This window comes from Condylura cristata, unplaced genomic scaffold (assembly GCF_000260355.1).
Source record: "Condylura cristata isolate star-nosed mole 26May11 unplaced genomic scaffold, ConCri1.0 scaffold00027, whole genome shotgun sequence".
NCBI lineage: Eukaryota > Metazoa > Chordata > Mammalia > Eulipotyphla > Talpidae > Condylura > Condylura cristata.
The window spans coordinates 15,572,902-15,594,687 of NW_004567128.1; the positions used below are offsets into that span (position 1 = coordinate 15,572,902).

At 40.8% G+C, this 21,786-nt stretch overlaps 1 protein-coding gene across 7 annotated transcripts in view; it reads right to left on the reverse strand.

Annotated features, from left to right (window-relative positions):
- Window positions 1-18,253: 18,253 nt before the first annotated feature.
- DMD (dystrophin) overlaps window positions 18,254-21,786 on the reverse strand; it is a 1,782,468-nt gene continuing 1,778,935 nt past the window's right edge. For 3 of the 7 annotated variants that reach the window (XM_012730298.1, XM_004689936.2, XM_004689937.2), the window contains one exon: window positions 18,254-20,797. In XM_012730298.1, the coding sequence (XP_012585752.1) occupies window positions 20,700-20,797 (98 nt within the window). In that variant the 3' untranslated portion in view covers window positions 18,254-20,699. The remainder of the gene's footprint in view (window positions 20,798-21,786) is intronic. The other 4 variants (XM_012730294.1, XM_012730296.1, XM_012730295.1 and 1 more) reach the window with 2 other exon arrangements.

Sequence of the window (21,786 nt, forward strand, 5' to 3'; positions counted from 1 at the left end):
GTATACCAGGTGTTCCACGAATATCATCTACTTTGATTCTTACCTTAACACTACGACTTTAAGACTATGATCCCCATTTCGCTTAGATGAGAAAATTGACTTCTAGGGCTTAGGATACTAACTGTCCAGAGTCACATAGGTGGAAAGTGATTGTGAGTAGGAGTTAGCAAACTACAGCTCATGGACAAATCCAACCTACCACCTGGTTTTGTCTGTAAAGTTTCATTGGAGTACAGCCACGCCCATTTGTTTATATATTGTTTATGTCTGCTACCCCACGACCATGACAGAGGTGAGCTGTTCACAGTAGAGATCATATGTCCCATGTAATGATTCATTTGATGCACAACTTGCCTCATCCATGGTCCTTAGGTATTTGGTCAACCATTATATTGCGTGTTTCTGTGAAGGTTTTTTTTTTTTTTTATATATGTGTGATTAACATTTAAATCGGTAGCCTGGGTAAAGCAGATAACCTTTCATGGTATGAATGGACCTCTCCCCAGGTTATATAAAAACGAATGGACCTCTCCCCAGGTTATATAAAAACGAATGGACCTCTCCCCAGGTTATATAAAAACAATCAGCTTCCTCGTAGGAAGAAGGAATTCTGCCAGCAGATTGCTTTGAGACTTGATGTGTGACTTACTTGGAAGTCCAACCTTCAGATTCTGGACTTCCTAGCCTTCACAATATTGCCAGCCAATTCCTTAAACCCAGTCTACTACTCTAAATCTCGATATATCGACAGCTATATCAACAGATAACTTTACTGTCTATATAAATCCTGTTGGTTTGGTTCCTCTGCAGAACTTGACTAATACAGTCCGAAACCCCTAACATTTATTCTTTCAGAAAAATTTGGCTGATCCTTGGCAGGATCAAAATCCAGACTGTTTGAAATAGAACTTATACTCTCAGACCACTACTTCCCACTGCCTCATGGAACAACCAAATCAATGGCTATTAACACTTGTGATATCATATGTTATTTATTGCTTGGGGAAAATATTTAAAATATTTTGCTGAGCAGAAATGTAGGCTACCTCTGCGTTTATAGTATTATCACTTTTGTAATAGAAGGAGTTATAGATATGTGTACATGCATAAGCTAGCAACATTTTTTTATTGGGTGCTGAATTAGGGGTGATTTTTACATTTCCTTTAGTACTTCCTTGTATTTTCTGAACATTTCACAATGAGCATATAATCAGAAAGGGTAAACAACAAGGAAGTTTTCATTTTAAAAATGGAAAGAGCAGGTCTGATGATTTACATTGTAATTACTCTATGCCAGAATTCCAAATCAAGCTATGTACATCAAAACATTCATGATCGCAAGGAGGTGCCGGCTGTAGTGTAGCCACAGCCTCATCTTCCTTCCTGATAGTTCAGTTTCCATGCAGCAAACGATCTGAATGGTCTTCCATAGGCGCTTATCTGATCGTGTTACTTCTGGGCTTAGATTCCACTAATGCTGTCCCATTAAAGGCTCAAGTTGTCAGCACAGCACACAGGACCTTGGCCCTGGCCCTGTTTTGCTCACTCTTCAGCCACATTCATCTGTCCTGGGAGGTGAGAGGTAGTTTTGTTGTTGCCACCAGAAGTAACAACGCGATTTTTGCTTTGCTTTCTCAGTACCTGGAATTGTGCCTGTCGTAGGCAAAATATTTTCCGAATGAATGCATGGAGTGCAGAACCTATATCATAACTGCTTTTATGAGTTTTCAAAGTTTTATTTTAGAAGATTTCAACTTTGATCCTGGTAGGTAAGATGGCTAGTGAGGTGATGTTGAAGTCATTGAGGTGTTGTTACTCTGTTGCATTTTGGGTGGGTTCACTTAGGCATCTAATAATAATTTGTAATATCGTTTAATAAAAAAGTGTATTTTAAGTTCTTGCCCTCTGTGTCAAAGGGTAGCTAGAAAATTACCATTCTTTACCTGGGAACTCTGACGAAATTTGTTACCTTCCTTGCAGTTAGATAGAGAAATTATGAGTGAATCCTGGCCAATGAGCATATGAAGTGAAATGATTTATTCTCTCCATAAATGTGCTTTGTACATATTCTCATTTTCTGGCTCATCTGGCTAGTCTCAAAGGCTTCTGAAATGGCTTAGTAGCCAGGTAGAAGGAACCTGGTCCCTGATCTGTGGACTAGAAACAAACCTTTGTGGGGTTTAGTGACTGAGACTGCGGGTTGTATTTGTTATTGCAGCACAGTTTAGCTTCTACTGATGGTATTGTTTTCCAAAGAAACCTTTTGTAACTCTCCTTGTTTCTGGGTTGGACTGGACTTAACATGGTCACTTTAATTTGATACTTCCAGATTGCAGATGTCGAAGCACATCTCTTTATTCAGCTTCTTCATTTGTATTTTCCAAGTGGTTTGAAAGAGAAACATGGAGTAAGATAATGACTATTCAGTAGAAAGCAAGAAATAGTACAGAGCACAAATAACTCAAATTAGCATAACAATTCTTGCTATTAATATGAATCATTTTTTTTTCTTTTTAATGGCTTGGAAATCTGCTATGTTTAATAGAAAGCTCCAAAAATACTGCCTTTTTGATGAAGGGGAGTTGTACAAATCTATCAAACACATGAATATATTATCTGTTTAATCTGTTGATTCATTTGTGGAGAATAAAATCCAACCAACTTAATTAGGACCTACTATGCATGTTTCGTTGTATGGCAATGCTCTTTTTGGTTGGTATTCAGATGGGACATTGATGGATTCAAGCTGCTTGTAGTAATGCTCATCTGTTAAATAATCCTTGCTAAATGTGACCAGAAATGTGGAATTATTTATTGGCAATTATAATCCTTAGGCTGCATGTTTCTCTATTAGACATCTGGTTGCCAATTCCATACAGGGTATTTTCATGACTATCCTATACTGCAGAGAACATTAATTTACCCTAAAGATCAAGTTACTTGAAAAGGCCTTTTACAAAGAAAATACATGAACAGATATTAGCATAGTGCTTGCAAATGTCATTATTTGATCTAGTGTAGGAATGATCTCTGGAAATTTCATCTGTTTCCCCCTATCTGCTTAGTACCCCGTCCTTGGGCTACCACTTTAGCTTGTGTGAGCCTTGTATCTATCACACTCTGTGGCAGATACTTCTCTCCTGGCTCCTCCAGCACACTCTGAGACTCAAGCGGGCACAGAACAGCCCTCTTTTAACTTTGTATCCTAAGCGTTTGGCCTGAAATAGAAACCCAGTAAATGTGTATCTTGTGAGTAGTGATATGATGCTGTGCTGCCAGAGTTAGGTAAGTCCCTTGAAATAAACAATGAAATACTTACATTTTTCTACTGATTTTTATATGTCATTATATATACACAGGTTAGGTTTCGCAAAACCACATAAGATTTTATATGCAGCCTTAGGACACCAGAATAAAAACAACAACAACAAAACAACAACAACAACAACAACAAAAAACTAAGATGTTGAGGTTCAGGAAGGATTTAAGTAAGAATTTAGCATGACATAAAGATGCAAACATTGGCCTGAGTTTGAGAAAATATAAAGCCAGAATGGGCTGCAGGGTGCTAACTATTTTAGGATTTGTGGTGGCAGGTCCCATTATCTGTGGAAAAAGGTCAGGGTTACACAGACTGTGGCTGATCTTTCACTCAGACAGTGAAAGATCAGCCACAGGATCTGAGGAAGGATTGGTTTGTTATGAAACCATTTCGTATTCTTGTTTTAGTTTTTACCCTGCCGATGATGGCTATCAGATGGGACCAGATTGAAGCGGAATTTGCTCTGTAAAAACTTCCAGAGGGTGATGATCCATTGCATCCAGTATTTAGCTAGGGTGGTTGTTATTGAATTCTTCCTTGTATGTCATCCCAAATTCCTTACACTATGATTGAAGTTAGCCCTGCCTTTTCTGGTTCTCTCCTCAGTAGGTTTCAAAAACAACTTGTCATCATCTTCAGCAAAAGATGTTAAATCACCCCAGTTTTTATTGCCTTTGTATGAAATCCCAGTTCCCTTATTTATTTCTTTCAGATCTCACGTCCTAAGCAGCTATGCCTCTGACTCTTTGCTGGAGTGTCCTGTGCTGTTTCTTTCATATTGGAGTTCTGGCTTCCACTCCAGCAGAAAAGAAAAAAAAAAAAAGACTCATGGCCAGGAGAGGAAAGCTAGCCTATGAAGTCCCTAAAGGTCACTTCCCTTGTATATTTTGGCTCCTCCCTAGAACGTTCATTCACTCTGCACACTGTCTATATGGCAGGCATCCTAGGCATCCTGGGTGCTCAGAGGGAACAAAGGTGACCCAAATTCCTGCCCTTACAAACTATATAGTAGCTGGAGGTGACAGACAGTATTCAAAATATATAAGAAAGTGGGCCAGCTGATAAGGAATTTGACATAGAAAGATGAAGTGGGGAAGGAGAAAGGCAGTATTTGAACACTGCAACTCTAATAGTGTTGAAGGTGGGTTGAACTGAGAGGGCTATTAAAAGTGAATAAAGACCGTTTGAGTGACTCAAACTTGTTTTTAACACCTCTTGAAATTTCTGTTTCCAAGAGCTAAGAGAACTGCCAGATGGGATGCAAGGCAGGAAGTATTCATGGGCTAAAGCATAAGGAACAAAGAAGTAAATATAAAGCCCAGAGCTGGTGTGATGTTTGGGGGCTGACTGCGTTTCTGGACCAGTGAAGCCTGCATAGGGACACGGCTGTTATGTAGATTTGGTTTTGCTCACGGCGGGAGTGGCTCTATTTTGGGTCTGGACATTTATTTCAACAAGGTGTATTTTGAGTAAAGACCTGTAAGAGGCCAGGCCACAGGCCAAACAGGGATCTGGGGTAGAGGACACCAGCCAGAGAAAACGGAACTGGCTGGGGAGTTTGAGAAACAGCCAGAGGGCAGTAACACGGATGGGGCAGAAGGAACGAGGGGAGGGTAGCTGGGATGAAGGCAGGCCGGTGCCCTTAGAATGTGTAGACCTCACAGACAGCAGGAAACACTCTGGCATGGGAGCCTCTGATGGCTTTTAAGCCAGGGCTGGCCAGCTCTGATGATGTCTTAACAGGTTCCGCCTGTGTTAAGAACAGACTTAAATCAGGGTAGAGGGTACTGCTGGGAGGCCACGTGAAGGCTTTTGCAGTAATTCACTGGCGCGGTTATGGTGTCTCCGACCAGAGCAGTGGAAGTAGCAGTGGGGAGATGAGGTCACATTCTGGATGTATTTTGAAGGGAAGGTCGGTAGAATTTTCTGAAGTGATGAATGTGGGGACTAAAGAGAAGGAGTGGTCGAGATGACTTTGGGATTTGGGGCCCTCTCAATTGGAAGGAGGGACTTGCCATGAACACCTGTGGCAGAGACTATTTGAGGTAGCGGTGGGGAGTTCCGGTAGTCAGTGGAACCGGCAGCTCAGTTGTAAGCGTGTGTTCCAGAAGACTATTTGAGAAGGCAGCTAAACCTACAGTTCTGGAGTTCATGGATGAAGTTCCGCCTGGAGATACAAATCCTGGAGTTGTCATCATATGGAAGGTATTTATATGAGGCTGAGTGAGATCACCAGAATAGCAGGCACACGGAAGAGGTTTAGGGGCATGGCAGAGGGGTAGACTACAGTACATGCACATACATACCACACACCAGCATTTGGGTGGGAGCAGCCGTGAGTGAATTTGGAGGAGGATGGTTCCTGAGCTCAGTGTGGGGGAAGGAAAGGAGACTGATGTGTGGAAGGTGATGGCTCCAATGAAATGTTCCAGAATAAGACTGTGGCATTGAATGAGGCAGGCTAGGCCGTGGCTGGACACAGAAGGGACAGGCTGGCTGCCATAGGCAGCAAGGTAGAGAGCCAACATGGGTTACATCATTCTCCTTTGCAACTATATTCCAAAAAACACGTTTTAGCTTGGGCTTGCTGGAAATGGCGTCTGAAATGGAACGTTCTCTGTAGCTGGAGTACCTTCCTGCAGTTTACTGGGATTGCCCAGCTGTGGAATATTTACCTGCCGGAAGAAAGTGAGGAGGGCAGTTGGGGCGGAGAATCCGAAAAACGTGATTGCAGCTAAGGTCTCAGAGACCCTCAGGGTGCTCTGGAACTGGGATGACCCTTTCGAATGGTCCAACGAAGGGGGCTGGGGTTTTGCACCATTGCATCTGTCAGCTGTTGGCCCCACTTGTTCCCCCATAAGAGGTGGTGTTAACTTTGGGTAAGTTGCCTTCAGCAACTTTTGTGTTGCTGAAGGCCAGGCACGGAGCCGGTCACAGCTGTGAGTCATCAGCCCCCATGTTCTCTGAAGCTGCGGGGTGGTGGAATGGGTGTGCTGTGCTGAAGACAGGCCGGGATTTGGCCGAACACCTCAGTCTCCACCTCCAGCATCTACAAGCTGAAGATACACGAAGAGGTTAGATGTTACACTTATTTGAGGGACAATAGCTTCTTTCTCCACCCTTAGAAAACATTTATGTACTGGCTTTATCAATTTTCTCCTGGGGTGGTGTCATTATTGTAGAGAATGGACTAGCGGGCCGGACATAATGGGGAAAGTCTGCAAGAACTACTGCCATTCAAATATATCTAAGAGGAGAAGCGAGTCGTTAGGGGAGTGGGGAAAGAGTACAGTTTGTATTCCGGCTGGAAAGAGCCAGTAGTTCTCGACTGCTTCTCTAGGAGACTTTTGGAAATGTGTTGAGGTGGCTTTGCTGTCACTGTGACTGGGTCAGCTGCTCACATAGAGTCTTGGGTAATAAAGAACTGTCCCAACCCATTGCTTGTAGCTTCTCTGTCGAGAAACACTTGTGGTGAAGGACGTTAAATGCGACCTGGTTTTACGAAGGATGGCCAAGTAATTTATTCTCAGCAGGTCAATTTTGAGAGTGAAAAGTTGAATCGTGAATAGGGTGGGCAGGCTGCCCACTTACTGGAGTCCCAGTATCGGGGCTTGTAGCTTGCCACACACAGGACAAGGGCAAGTCAGGCCAAGGAACACAGGGTGTGAAGTGGATCCTAGGGGATGGGGAAAGAGCTTCTGAAAAGGCTGCTCTGTGCCTTGGCTTCCCCCTCCCCGGTCATATCACCTATAAAGAGGGGTGGAATATTTATCCTCCTCTTACCTAAGAAATTACCCGTCTTAGCCACAGATTTCTAACTGTTAAGAATTTCTCACTGTTAGCTAAACATCAACATAGCTAGGATGTTTAGTTTTAGTATGGGCAGGAATTGAGCCAGTGACCTCAACTCTCATGTGGTAGTTATTCCTCCAGTGCCTCGTGTCCCCAGAGTTTCCACATTATGGAAGACAGAATTTTTTTTTAATTGCAGGGCATCTTTGGTTAACCACAGGACACTGAAGCGCACATCGGACCACCTCAGCCTGAAAGGGCTCAAGCCCTCAGCGTTCCGGGGATGCATGAGGAGTAGACCACTAAGAAGCCCTGCCCTATCAGGTAAGTCTTGAAAGCCTAGGAATTTTAGAGTAAAATGAAGAGGTCTGGCGAAGTAAAGCTAATATTTTTATGTTGAATTTAGAAATCTGTCTTTGTTTAAAGTGTTTTTAAATGTTTGTGGCAATTTGGCAAATTCATGAAATGGAGAGATTAACCTTAGAGTCTAACTGAAAAGGGATGCTTTTACAAATGTGATTTCAGAAAGAATGGTATTAAAAAACAGTACTGAATTCTTCTGGTATATGGTATCACAATGTTTCAGACAACATGCAACCTGTATATATGCAGTCCACTCTCCTGTTCTGGGAGTGCATGGGCTGAGGTATTCTTGGGCCTTCAGGCCTGGGCTGCCACGATCACCCTTCCCGAGGAAGCCCAGTTTCATGGATTTCAGAAGACCATGGGGGCTGGCAGGGGCATCCTGGGATGAGAAACACCTGGGCACCCAGGGTTCCAGAAGCCTCTTCTCCAAGACTTGTCCTTAAGGAATCTGGTCTACTCCACTTTTCAAAAAACCCCAACTCTTCTCCCCCAAGCTCCTTGACTGAGTAACAGTGTGGAGGCCTCTCCCAGGGGCCTCACCAATGTGGATGACTGCAGTCTGACTCTGCAAGAGTGGGACTGCTGGAGGCCTGAACTGCACATGAACAGACCTAAAGTTTATGGACTTTGTGAGGCCTAAGGTTAGGGGAAGCAGTGCAGGCTGCTGGCGTGGGCCTCAGGGGCCTCATTCTGAAGTTGGCTCAGGTGCAAGGCGCCCTTCAGTATTTAGTCTGGCGGCCAGTTCCTCTCAGCAGTAGTGAGGTGTCTCCTACAGTTGGTTCAGGAAGACATGCCTTGTGATACCATTCAACGTTTTTTGTTTTTTTTTTTTATATTAGCCATTGTAACGTGTGAAATGGTATCTCATTGTGGTGTTGATTTGTATTTCCCTGATGATTAGTGACGTTGACAATCTTTTCATGTGCCTGTTGGCCATTTGTATGTCTGTCTCCTTTGAAAAATGTTTCTTCAGACCCAATGCCTCTCCCCAACCCTGCCTGATTTTGCAAGCTGTATGAGTTCTTTATGTATTTTGGGTTTTAACCCTTATGAAATATTATCACATGTTTTCTCTCATTCAGTGCGGTTGCTTTTCCATTTTGTTGGTTTCTTTTACTCTGCAGAAGCTTTTTAGTTTGATCTAGTCCCACTTGTTGCTTTTAGCTTTTGCTGTGTTTGTTTTTAATGTCAAATACAAATAATCATCTTTGAGACTGGTGTAAAAAAAGTTTACCCCTTATGTTTTATGCTTTCAGGTTTTATATTCAAATCTCAAAACCATTTTGAAGTGATTTTTCTGTATGGTGTGAGTTAGTGCTTTATTTTCCTTAACACCATGTATTAAGGAGTCTGTCCTTTCCCCAAGGCTCCGTGTTATCACAGATCGGCCACATATGAGTAGGTTTGTTTCCGGGTATAGTTATGTAGAATGTCTGTTTTTATGTCAATACCTTGCGTTTTTATTACTATAACTTTTTAATATACCTTGAAATGTGGAAGTATGATGCCTCTGGCTTTGCTGTTATTTTTCATGATTGCTTTTGCTATTCTTTATCTTTTGAGGTTCTGTATGTATTTTAGTATTGTTTTATTTCTGTGAAAATGCCATGGGGATTTTGATAGGAATGCATTAAATTTGCATATTTTGGGTAATATTGCAATTTATTAGAAATGTATATTTTGTTCACTCAGATGTCTAAAATACATTTCATATATCTATTTGGAACTTCAGTCACAGTTCTTGGCACACAGCATACACAAAGCTTGGAATTCCCTGAGTGTTGAGAGTGATAAGGGTGTCCCTTGTTACATTAATGGAGGTGGCTTTTGGAAAACACCGTAGGATGTGTACTGGTTGCCAGGGGAACCAACATGATTAGAGAGAGCCCTGCCGGAGGGGAGAGGGATGAGGTGCATTCAGTTGCCAGTGACTGAACACTCCCCAAATACCCTACAGAGGGGTCTTCAGAGAGCTTCTGAGTTGGTGAATATGTGGCAATTTGCGAACAATGGTGTGTGTGAAGAGGGCCTGGAAGCTCCACTCCTCTTCCCACATCCTGCTTGTACAGGTCTTTAATCTGACTGCTCCTGACTTAACAGCCTTTGTAAGAAATCCATCTAATGAGATAACCTAGTGAATAAACAGATTTCCTGTACTGTTTGTTCTAGAAAATTAATTGATCCTGAAGGAGAGTGTCCTGGGAACCTGTGATTTATTCTCTTGCCACTCAGCCAGAAACACCTTGCAGCTGGCCTCGGTTCTAAGGGGAGGGCTGCGGGGAAACCCTGATGTGTAGCCATTTTGTTGAGAGCACAGGTTGCAGCCTGGGCTTGTAGCTGGAATCTGAAGTAGAGAGTGGTCTTAGGCAACTGAGCGCTTTACCTGTAGAAGCCGATGCTGTCTCTGGGTAGATAGTTGTCAGAGTTGAGCAGAATTGAATGGAACTTTCAGATACCCTGCCAGTCTCTACGAATTATTTGTTGGAGTGGATGAAGACCCCTCCCCTTCCTTTAAATTAGTTCAGGAGCTCACAATACATTCTTCCCATCCATGAGCATGGAATACCTTTCCATTTATTTGTATTCAATTTCTTTTATCAGTGTCCTATAATTTGCAGCAGAATATAAGTAACCAAAGGAAAGACTCTTGCAAAGCACAGCAAAAATATGAGACAATGAGGAAAATACACTTGTTAGATGAGGGAAAAGGGAAAAGAGGAAGGGTTAGGGAAAGCAAGAGGGTAGGACGTCGGGCCTGGACTTTTGCTGAAGGCAAAATTTTTCCTACGTTGTCTAATCGGTTGGCCTGTGTTTGTTCATAGAATCTCTTATGATCCTTGGTATTCATATGGTATCAGTTGTAATGTCTCTTCTTTCATATTGGCTATTTATTTGGGTCCCCTATTTTTCTTGATGAATCTAGCTAAACTTTTGAATATTTTATCTTTTCTTAAAACCAGCTCTCAGTTTCATCTTTTCATCATTGTCTTTTTAGTATGTATTTTATTTACTTTTGCTCTGATTTCTTTTACTTCCTTTCTGCTAACTTTGAACTTAATTTGTTCTTTTTCTAGTTCCTTAGATTCTGTATTTGAAATATTTGTTTCCTAATGTGTTTACAGCTATGAATTTCCCTCTTAAAACTGCTTTTGCTGTATCCTGTACATGTTGGTTTGTTATATCCATTTGTCTCAATATTTTTAAAAGTTATTTTTTCCCTCCATCCATTCATTATTCAAGAGCATGTTTCTTACTCTCCATGGTTTTTGGTGAATTTTCCAGCTCTCTGTTATAATTTCTAGATTCAGACCATTAAGGTTAGAAATGCTTGGTATGATTTCAATTTATTACGACTTGTGAGATCTAACATATGATCTATCCAGTTGAATGCTCCATGTATGCTTGAGATGAATGTACTCTGTAGTTTGGATGGAATGATATATATGCACGCTAAGATAGCTGGTCTGAGTCCTGAAGTCCAAAGTTTCCTCAGTCATTTTCCGTCTGAACAGAAACAAAGGTCATTGATCAGAGTGTGGTATTACTGTATTCTTGTCTAGTTTCTACCTTTAGCTCTGTTAATATTTGCTTTTTTCCCCCCCTACACTGAGTAAGTAAATGTTATATCCTCCTATTGGACTGACCCTTTTATCATTCTATTATGACATCTTTATCTTCTATTAGCCTTTGTCTTAAAGTCCATTTCATCTGTATAAGTAAACCTACTCCAGCATTCTTTCCATTTTCATTTGCATGGAGTATCTTTTTTATCCCTTCACTTCCACTCTGTGTGTGTGCTTAAAGCTACAGTAAGTCTCTCGTAGGCTACATATAAGTCAGTCTTTTAAAAAAAATCCATTGTTAACTTTTTATCCCAACTATGTTTTGGTTGGAGAATTTAGTTGATTTACATTTAAAGTAATTATTGATAGATATGGATTTATTGCCAATTTGTTTATTCTGTATGGTTGTCTCATCATTCACTTGTTCCTTTCTCCTTTGCTCTCTGATTTGATGCTTTTCTGTAGTGGCATGCATATTTTCTCTTTTTCTTTTGTATATATACTATAGATTTTGCATTATGATTACCATGTGGGTGTCATAAAACATGTTTGCAATAATCTATTTGAAGTTGATAATCAGGTCAGTGCATTTTAAAGCTCTGTATGTTGACTCCTCCTCCCAGTCTTTTTTGTGACAATTTACATCTTGTACTTATGTGTCCATTAACTACTTATTATAGTCAGTTATTTTTAACAATTTTTAACTTCATCCTAGATTTATAGTGATTAATCTCCCATCATTCAACATTGGATTATTCTGAATTTAACTACACATTTACCTTTACCAGTGAACTATATATGTTTTGTGTTTTCTCTTACTAATAGAGGCTTGTTTTGTTTCAGCTTAATGAAACCCCTTTAACATTTTTTGCAAGGCCAGTCTAGTAGTGCTAAACTCGTTTAACCCTAAGCTTCTTGGCTTGTCTGATAAATTTTATCTCTTCTCATTTCTGAAATACAACTTTACTAAGAACAATTCCAAACTAAAGTTGTATTTAGAATTCTGAACTATTTTCAGCACTATTGTGCTCCTCCCTTCTGGACTGTAAAGTTTTTGCTTGAAAATCCAGTAGTATTATTGGGGTTCCCTTGTACAAAACAACTTGCTTTTGCTGCTTTTTAAAGCCCTCTCCTTTAACTTTTTTTAAAATATATTGGCTGTGGGTTTGTCATAGATGGCTTTTATCATGTTGAGGTATGTTTCTTCTATTCTGAGGATTTTGAGGGCCTTAAACATCAATGGGTGTTGAAGTTTGTCGAATGCCTTCTCCACATCTATTGATATGATTATGTGGTTTTTATTTTTCTGTCGATCGATGTGGTGAATTACATTAATTGATTTTCTGATGTTGAACTGTCCTTGTGCTTGTGTGGAGTAAAGCCCACATGGTCATGGTGTATTATTCTTTTAATGCCTTGTTGGATTCTGTTGGCTAAGGTTTTTGTGGAGGATTTTTGCTTTGTCTTGTTGATCTGTCCATTGTGGAGAGTGGCGTGTTGAAGTCTCCTACTATGTATCTATGTATGTATTTTCTCTGATACTCGTTATCATAGATGACAGTAGTTCCCTGATATATTTTGGTGCTCCTTCATTTGGTGTCCTTTAACTTTTGACAAATTGTGATGTATCTTGGTGTTGGGTCTCTTGGGAGTTTGCTTACTTGGAACACCCCGGTTTTCCTGGATCTGGTTGTCTGCTACTTTCTGAGGTTAGGGGATATTAGGAAAGTTTTAAGCCCATTATTTCTTCAAATAAATTTTATGCTTTTTCTTTCTCTTCCTTCTGGGATTCCTATAATGTCAACATTGGTCTCCTTGATATGTCCTATAAGCCCTTCATGCTATCTTCACTCTCTTTTGCTTCTCTGATAAGATGAATTTCACTGCCCTGTTTTCAAGTTCACGGTTTTGTCTTTTATTTCCTCTAGTCTTCCGTTGAACCCCACTGTTGAATTTTTCAGTTCAGTAATTGTATTCTTCGGCTCTGTGAATTCTGTTTGGTTTCCTCTTACATGTTCTGACTTTGTTGAAATTCCTACTTTGTCCATGCATTTTTCTCCTGACCTTGGTGAGTGTCTTTATGACCATTCTGAACGCTTTATCCGGTAAGTCACTTAAACTCATTTCATTTAGGTATTTTTCAAGGTTGTGTCTTATTCTTTCCTTTGGAATATATTCCTGTGTCTACATTTTCTTGACTATCTGTGTTGACATCTAAACACTACATAAAATAGTCAGTTCTCCGAGTCCTGAAAGATTATTCCTGTGTAGCAGATGAACCTTATTTAGCCCTACCCAGCTCTAGATTGCATTGCTGTTTCATACCTCTGTTACTGTGTAAGCAGACTTTTTTGCTCTTACTGCTCCTGGTACTTGAGCGTGTGCCAAGACCTGTCAGTGTCCCAGATGGGAGGCTCTCACTCAGTACCTAGATGCAAGCCAATTGGGGCGTTGGGGAGATCCTGAGAAGACAAGGAGATGGACTGTTGTCTCTGCACTATGTTAAGAACATTTTCTGGGGGATAGCTCATTAGGAACATTTTCTTTTGTTTGCTGTAGTCCTGTGGAAACTGTTCATATAAGCCCATGACCACTAGAGCCACTCAAGGGATGTTCTCTGGGAATTTGCTATCCAGACCAGAACACCAAACATGTGCACAAGCTGCTTTCTGGGAGATACTGGCACCTTAGAACAAGACATAGGGAGAGGGAAAGATAGTACCAGCTGCCCCTGAGGTCTCTGGCAAGAATTATAGTCAGTCCCTAGATGTATGCTAAATTAGAAGTCTGTCCCTCGGGCTACTGCTACTAAGATAAACAACAGACTTCTTGAAAGGAAAGGGTGGGCATTTCTGTCTTCATCTGAGCTGTGTCTGGGGGAGGTGAGTCCTGGTGAGTCCACACGAGCCCTTGAACTCCTTCAGCTACTCTAACTTTGTGTCTTGTGGACATAGGCCCTGTTAGCTTTCAAAGATAGATATTTTGGGGTCCCTTGCTTTAAATGTTAAAGTTGGAAGGTTGGATATGGGGCTCAAAAATTGAACTCCTTGGACAGAAGATACAAGTATGCGCCCCTTTCCTCCCGCAGTTGTGTCTCACCACACCGGGCGAGGGCTGTATGGCAAGACTGTGTCTTGGTCTCCTACTTACTTTGTGGGTTGCTTTTTTCCCCTCACTCCCCTGGTACATGAGTTGCTCAGACAATTTTGAGGTTTCTTGCAGAGGGAGTGCCCTTGTTTGTAAGAGGAGGTGAGCTCAGGGCCTTCTGTGTCTCCATATTGAACCAGAATCTTAGAAAGTTATTGTGGTTACTTTTCACAACTCATCTACATTCTACCTATGCAAATAATAATATAGCTAAGTGAACCTAAATATTTAAGAACCATTAGGTTTTAAAATGTACCAAGTGCAGAAACCTGGAGGTACCAAGCGGTATCAATTACCACTTAATATACCAATTGTAGCAACAAAATATACTGATAATACCAATCAACATCACTGAGACGAGGACAGAAATTCATGGCCTGTGTCCTCAGCACATCACAACAGAAGACACCATCTCTTGTTCCATACTCCTGCCTCTAAACACATATCCCACATCCAATCAGGAAGATACATCAGACAAACTCAAACTGAGGCATATCCTAGGTAGTATCTGGCTTACACTCCTTTTTTTTTTATTCCAAATAGTTTATTTTTATATCATTTTGTGCCCTTTTCCGTCTCAGTTGTAATCCCCGTGGGCTTCCCATCACCAAATCACCCGTGTGCCATCACCATAGTCTAGTGCATTTCCCTTTTCCCACTGATTTTGATCCCATTCCCCACTCTACCCCCAACAAATGTCTCTGGTATATAGCTGTTCATCATTATTATTTTCTCGCCTGGTTCATTATACTCCTGCTATGAGTGAAGCCATCTGGTATTTTTCCTTTTCTTACTGGCTTATTTCACTAAGCACAATCCCTTCCAGGTCCATGCAAAAGGTATGTGGTTTTTTTTTTTTTTTTGGTTGCTGAGTAATATTCCATTGCGTATATGTACCACATCTTTTTAATTCAGTCATCTATTTTTGGGCATTGGGGTTGTTTGTATGTATTTCCAATTGTGAATAAAGCAGCAATAAACATGGGGGTGCAAGTGTCTTTTTGAATCAGTATTTTTGTGTCTTTTAGGTAGATACCTAGGAGTGGGATTGCTGGGTCATATGGACTGGCTTATACTCTTAAATTCCAAGGTATCAAAAGACAAAGAAAGGCAGAGAAACTACTGCAGATCAAAGGAGAGCAGATGTGACTAAATTATCATGAGATGGTGAATTAGGTCTTAGGCCAGATCAGTGAAACAGAAATAACTATAAAGACATCATTGCACAATTGACAGCATTTGGTTGTGGAATTGAACATGGGCTGTAGAGTTGATGATCATTTGGTATAATGTTCTGTTTCTTCTTATTTTGATACTTGTAGAGTGGTGATGCAAGAATGTTCTCATTCTTAGAGAATTTGTTTAAGTGTAAAAGGGCCTAAAGTCTGAAACATATTCTCAACATAGTTCAGGAAGAAAACAGAATCCATAGGTAATAGAGAGTAAGTGGGCAAAGTATTAATAACTGTTGAATTTAGGTCAAGGGCAAATGGGAGTTCTTTGTTCTTGCAACGTCTCAGTAACTTGGAAATGTTTCCAAATAAGTTACAGAACTAAACGTTTAAGTACAGATACACACACTGCACACACATCTGGATGTGTGTAGGTAGGTATAGACTTTAAACCTAATCTTTTCTTGTCTACAAAAGCTACTCTCAAACCTCGCCAAACTTCACACACTCGCAGTTGCTGCTTGTTAGGGAAGCTCAGTGTATTGCATTCTCTGGCTCTCTGAAAAGCCCATGGGATCCCTCCACCGTAAAGTTCTAGGAGTGATAGAGGATGTGTTTGTGCTTCTGACTCTGGTGCTTTTGCTCCTGTGGTAAAGAATTCAACTCGTGTCCTTCCTACACTTAATTTGAAGTCAAAGTCTTTTCAGGCCTGCCAGTGCTTGCTTTTGTATTCATCCCATCATTAGAGCATTACAATTCAGGGAAATCCCACGGAGGAGTCACAAAGTGCAACCGTGTCTTGGGTCTTTCCCCCAAACACATATTTTGCTTGCTGGTGCACAGTTAGTGCCAGTTTGATCCATTTTCATTTTTAACTCGACTAATTCCCTCCCCTCCAGCCTGTGCCAAGTGTGGAGTAGCAAGCCAAGTATCCTCCTTGGAGTCATCTACACAGTCGGCTTAGACACAGTCAAGTGGTGAGCATTTCTCAGTTCCCTTGCTGAATGCAGCCAGTCTGGGGTTTCAAACAAAGGCAGGTTTGGGGAATGCGGAGTGACAGAAAGGACAAATTATTTGGTTATTTAAATTGGGCGAAAATGTAGTCTGGCTATGGGTGGAGGCCAAAGGCCTCCTTATGTTGGCCGCAGTGACCACTCTGACGGATTTGGAAGTGATTCATGTCTGAGATGTCACAACCACTTAACATCATTTTTATTTTTAAAATCTCTTTTATTTTTTAATTGAGGTGTCATTGGCTTACAGTGCTATATATGGTTTGGGGGAATAAGTTAACAGCTCAGATATATGTCGCCACACCACACCCATGCCCCAAGCACCCATAGTTCTTTACCTTAGCCCCCTCCCCCTTCTCTCCTTACCCTCGCTGCTCCCCTCCCCCGGTAGCCTCAGTTTGAGCTTGACCATCTCATTATTTCCCAGATCACTAGGATAGGCAGTACCCAGTGGACCTTTGTTATTTCATCGGACCCTCAGCCTCTTAACTGTTGGAGAGCTGCTCACCATAGATCTTGGTGAAGTCAAGGTCGCTTCCACCTGGAGAAGCTGACATTGCTGCGCCTTTTCCCATTCTCCTCTGTCGCTGGGTCAGAAGCAGAGGAGACGGGAGAGGGGGTCTTCCTCTGGCAGTGGCTGGGACAATGATAGGGACATTGGCCTGTGGTATAAACACTGATCGCTGGCTTTTGTTTTTGTCACGAAAAGTGTCTGGCTTAGTGGTGAGCTCCAGGCATTCGCTCCAGAGAGGGCTAGCTGAGTAAACACATGCCCATCACATGCCCAGGTAGAGAGCCAGGCCGCCCTCTCCACTGAGGCTCCTTTGTTTTCCAGAGCCTGGTTGATTTAGATAAGTGACTGTTTAAGGCTATGTGTTTGTCCCCTTCCTTCTCTTCCCACACTTTAAAAATCCTGCTCTTATGTCATCCGTCCATCAATGTGAGTCCATAAGCCCTTTACCCCCCAGCTTTAGGCCCCAAAACAGCATCCAGGCTTGTGTGCTCTCCCTGTAACCTCAGTGTGTGGTCTAGGTGTACTGTGTGTCTTCCAGGCTCGGACTTTAGAAGCCTGTTTCTTTCCTTTTCCTATGGTTAGGTCTGAATGGCATCTTGCAGTCATAACAGGACCAATGCAGCCACAATGTTGGTTATTGATAGATTGAACAGTACAAAACACCTCCAGAATCAGTTCTGAGACATCCTTTTAGGTGAGACACCTACCGTTCACACTCCCTTCTGTCTGATGCCATTAATAGTTAACAGAAATGATAGGAAGCTGTTGAGCAGCAAAATTCAAATTTCAAACTGGGTAATTCAAGTACTTATCATTACTAAAACAGAAAACAAACAAAAGCCACCATGACTGCTGTTGCATAAACCACAAATGCTTAACCACATTGAAGCAGAAATCTCACTTCTGTGTGCGTGTCCCAGATCTATATTTGCAAAAGCATGAAAACAACCCTTACAACTCACCAGAAGGGACAGCTTTATTGATATTCCACAATGTCCCCTGGAGTATTATACAGCTATAAAGGAGAATAAATCATTTTATCTACTGAAAATGCTCCATCTCAGTGTAATTAAGAATGGCTCTTCAGTCCATTGTTCAATTTAAAAACGCAAGGTTTAGGACTCTGTGCATGAAATGCTCTCTTATAATCAAAGGGGAAAGCAGGCATGTGGTTTTATTGCCTAGAAAATAAAAGATACTTTGGAAGGGTACTGCAGAAGTGAGTATTTACTCGTGGCAGTGAGGATGGTGTGGTAATAGAGTGACTGGGGTCTTTTCATCTTTTGCCTTCCTGGATTTTTCATTTCCAACCATACGGGCGTATTATCTGTTTTACAAAACACAGTCCAACCCACGCATTTTTGTAACATAACTGCGTGCTTTATTGAGATACACAGTAAAGCAGTAATATAATACAATAGTAAGGCATATATTTGGTGAAGTCTGATATGTTGTGAAAATGCAGTAAAACTGAAGTTTAAAAAAATAATTAGTAAATGTTACAGTGTTGGTGTTAAAACACAATATATTATGATACTCAAGTAAGAACCCAGACCTGAAAACAATGACATAACATGCCATGTGATGTTTATGCTTCAGTTACATTGATTATGATTTATAGTTTAATACTCAATGGTTATAAAGAACACGAAAGAATGTCCAAATTATGCTTAAGATGTAGCAATAAAGCTCTCAGTTTTATTCAAATATTTTGACAGACTCACTCCAGAACTAATGTCTAAAAGATAAAACAAAACAAAAAGATTAAAACAAAATTATGCACTCTACTTCTGATTTTAGAATGAAAACTTAAACTTCTTAGTAGGAAGTAAAATAACCCCTTGTTTTAAATTGTGGTTAAAAAAATTCCTTGGGTAAAAGTCCAGTGTCACATAAAGGAAAAAATGCACGAGTGAACCAAATCATATATAATTTTGTTACCTTAGAGCTTTGGGTTTTCTTTTGGAAATTACAAAGGAAAAAGAAAATGACAAAAAAAAAATGTTCACATGATGGACAAGTGGTGAAGCTGTGAAATCAGGTGTGCACAAGTATTAGAACACCCCAAAACCAAAGTGAGGTAGAAATAGCATGAGGAGCCATGTTTAATGTTAATTATCAGTAATAAAATAATGGACAAAACCCACTTTCCAAAAGTTAATTACATTTGATGTAAGAGGTAACAGATTTGTAAAATAATAGGTCACACGGTGATTTCTGCTATGAGTGATTCAAGAAAATCAAAGACTAATAAGATGAAGTAAAAGAGTAAAGCTTTTTCCTAGCAGTCCTTAGCTTTTCCTCTTGAGATTTTCTCCTCTTTTGATTATTTTTTGTTTGTTAATATATTTAACCTTTCTAATCCACCAAAACGGGTTTGGAGTGCCCTTTGGAACATTTGAGTCAATTTGCATTCCCACTTACAAACCTGCGTGGAATTATTGGTAGAGAAATGCGAAGAGGAGACACCCAATTCCTGGGCTAGTGAGTTGATGTTTAACAGTATCATAATGTGATGTGACTATTCGTCTCACACTTTTTCCCAGGGGTGGTTTTAAGTTGTGTCTCTTGGCATTGAAGACTTTTTCGCAATGGGAAAAATATTTAAAAAAAAAAAAAAAGACAAAAGAAAAACCCAAACACCCCACTGCTGTTTGACTGTGAGGAGGAGGAAAGAATAATTTTGTTAAACTCTAGGTATGGTATGCCCACTCATCCACTTCTTGACTTCAAGAGTGGTCACTTCCTCACAGGGATGGGCCTGGAACTCACAGGCCGGCAGCCCTAATCCTCCTACGGTCCACAGCCTGGGAGTTAAAAATATCTTATGATGCTCTGACTTTCACTGAAGCATCATTTTAATCTAAATTGTGGCATTGCCAGCAGCAGGAAGCAGAATAGATCAACCAGAGGGCTGCTTGGACATAATAAGTCCTGTGTATTCATTCATATGCTCCTCTCAAAAAATTCAATACTCTAGTTGTCAGTGGAAAGTTTAAAACGAGAAACATCTGGAGCCCTAGACAATGTTTTAGTGTGGTAATTTCCTTCTGGCGTCAGGTTCCAGGGAAAAATCAAGACCAAGCAGGTAAGCCCGGATGACCAGAAGCAATTTCTTTCATCAGGAAGTGGCAGAAACATCTGAACAAGAGTTTTAAAAAGTCTCTAAAAATCGCTCTATATGCCCATAGTATTTACATACTGCTAGACATATAGATGCAGAAATGAAAACCCACAGCTAGTCCCACTCAGTCAACAATTCCAAAAGGAGCAACATGAAGTAGTCATTTTGGCGGTGTTAGAGGAAGTCCTATCTTTAATTGGCGAGAAAAGAAAAAGAAGCCATGAATTTCATATGAGTATCACGCTAAAAGGATGCAAAATGCACTGCCTCAGAGTTTGTGTGTGTGCGCGCGCGCATGTGTGCGTGTGTGTGTTTGTTTTTAGGGGTTTTTATAAACAACTTTTTTTTTTTTATAAAGCACACTTTAGTTTACAATCTTTCTTTATAACTGTTAGAAATTTTTAAACAACCCAAAATGCGTTCCATATAAAGAAATGGCAAGTTATTTAGCTATCAAGATTTTACATGTAGTTTTCTTATAACTTTTTTGTACAATTGCATAGACGTGTAAAACCTGCCATTGTTAACAAAACAATAACAGACTTAGAAACTACTGAAATCTACAGTATAGTACCACTACCCTTCACAAAAATATAGATTTTTTTTCTTGTAAACTCTTACTGTCTAATCCTCTTTGTTGTATGAATATTATAAAAACCATGCGGGAATCAGGAGTTGTAAAACATTTATTCTGCCCCTTCTTCATCTGTCATGACTGAAACTAAGGACTCCATCGCTCTGCCCAAATCATCTGCCACGTGGAAAAGGCTTCCTACATTGTGTCCTGGAAAAGAAAGAGGAGGACAGACTTTACCCAAGGTGCCGACATCGTCACCCCCACTCTCTGCCATTTGGAAAAACCGTTTCCCATTTCTAGGTGAAGATAACACAGACGCTGCATCAATGGTTTATGCGGCAGGGCGGGGTTTTTCACCAGTTTCCAGAAAGCAGCAAAGCCTTGTTAATGAAGCTATTCCACGCCGTTAGTAGCAGCTTACAATTGGATGAGGCTACTGGTGTCATTTAAGTGGAAAGCTGTCCAAGACTGCACTTATGTTCCCAATATAAAGTTCTTCTAAAGGGTTCCGTGGATAAGCACAAGACTCCTATCAGCACAGGAATATTTCATGCTGGGATGCCACCGGTCCATCTTGCTGGGGGGAAGGATTTACTGTGAACTTACACCAAATCGTATTCGCCATCAAGCCACCACCAGCTTCCTGCCCACCAGCGCCCCTCGCCCACCATCAGCATCACTGCAACAGGGAATCTTGACTCTCAGGCTGTTCCAGCTAGGAACAGGCTCACTCTCAGCCTGTGGTAAAGGCAGCTAAATTCTCTCTGCTATTACTTGCATTGAAAAATAAACTCTTGGATTGGCCTTTCTGTACACTATTAACGTCCGAATTAGGAAGCTTCAGAATAAAAATCACTTGTCATTCTTAAATACTCTAGAGCCTAATTATAATATGACCCACATGTATAGCATGGAGCTGGGTATCCTGTGAATCCGTTTTTGCTGTTCTCCTAAAGGAGGGTTAAGTATCAGGATAGCCTTTGAATAATAATGTGACATGACCTAGCATTAATCCCCTGGCATGGAGCTCAGAAGCAGACCACATCTCGGGTACACTGGAAAGTTCAGATCTAGAGCAATGTAATCGCAGGCATACTTTGAGACTTGCCTTCTTCATATATGTCCCCTATTTTTATATGGCTAATTTTAATTCCTGGACATTAGTCAATCATTCCAGGATTTAAGTACTGCCTCTG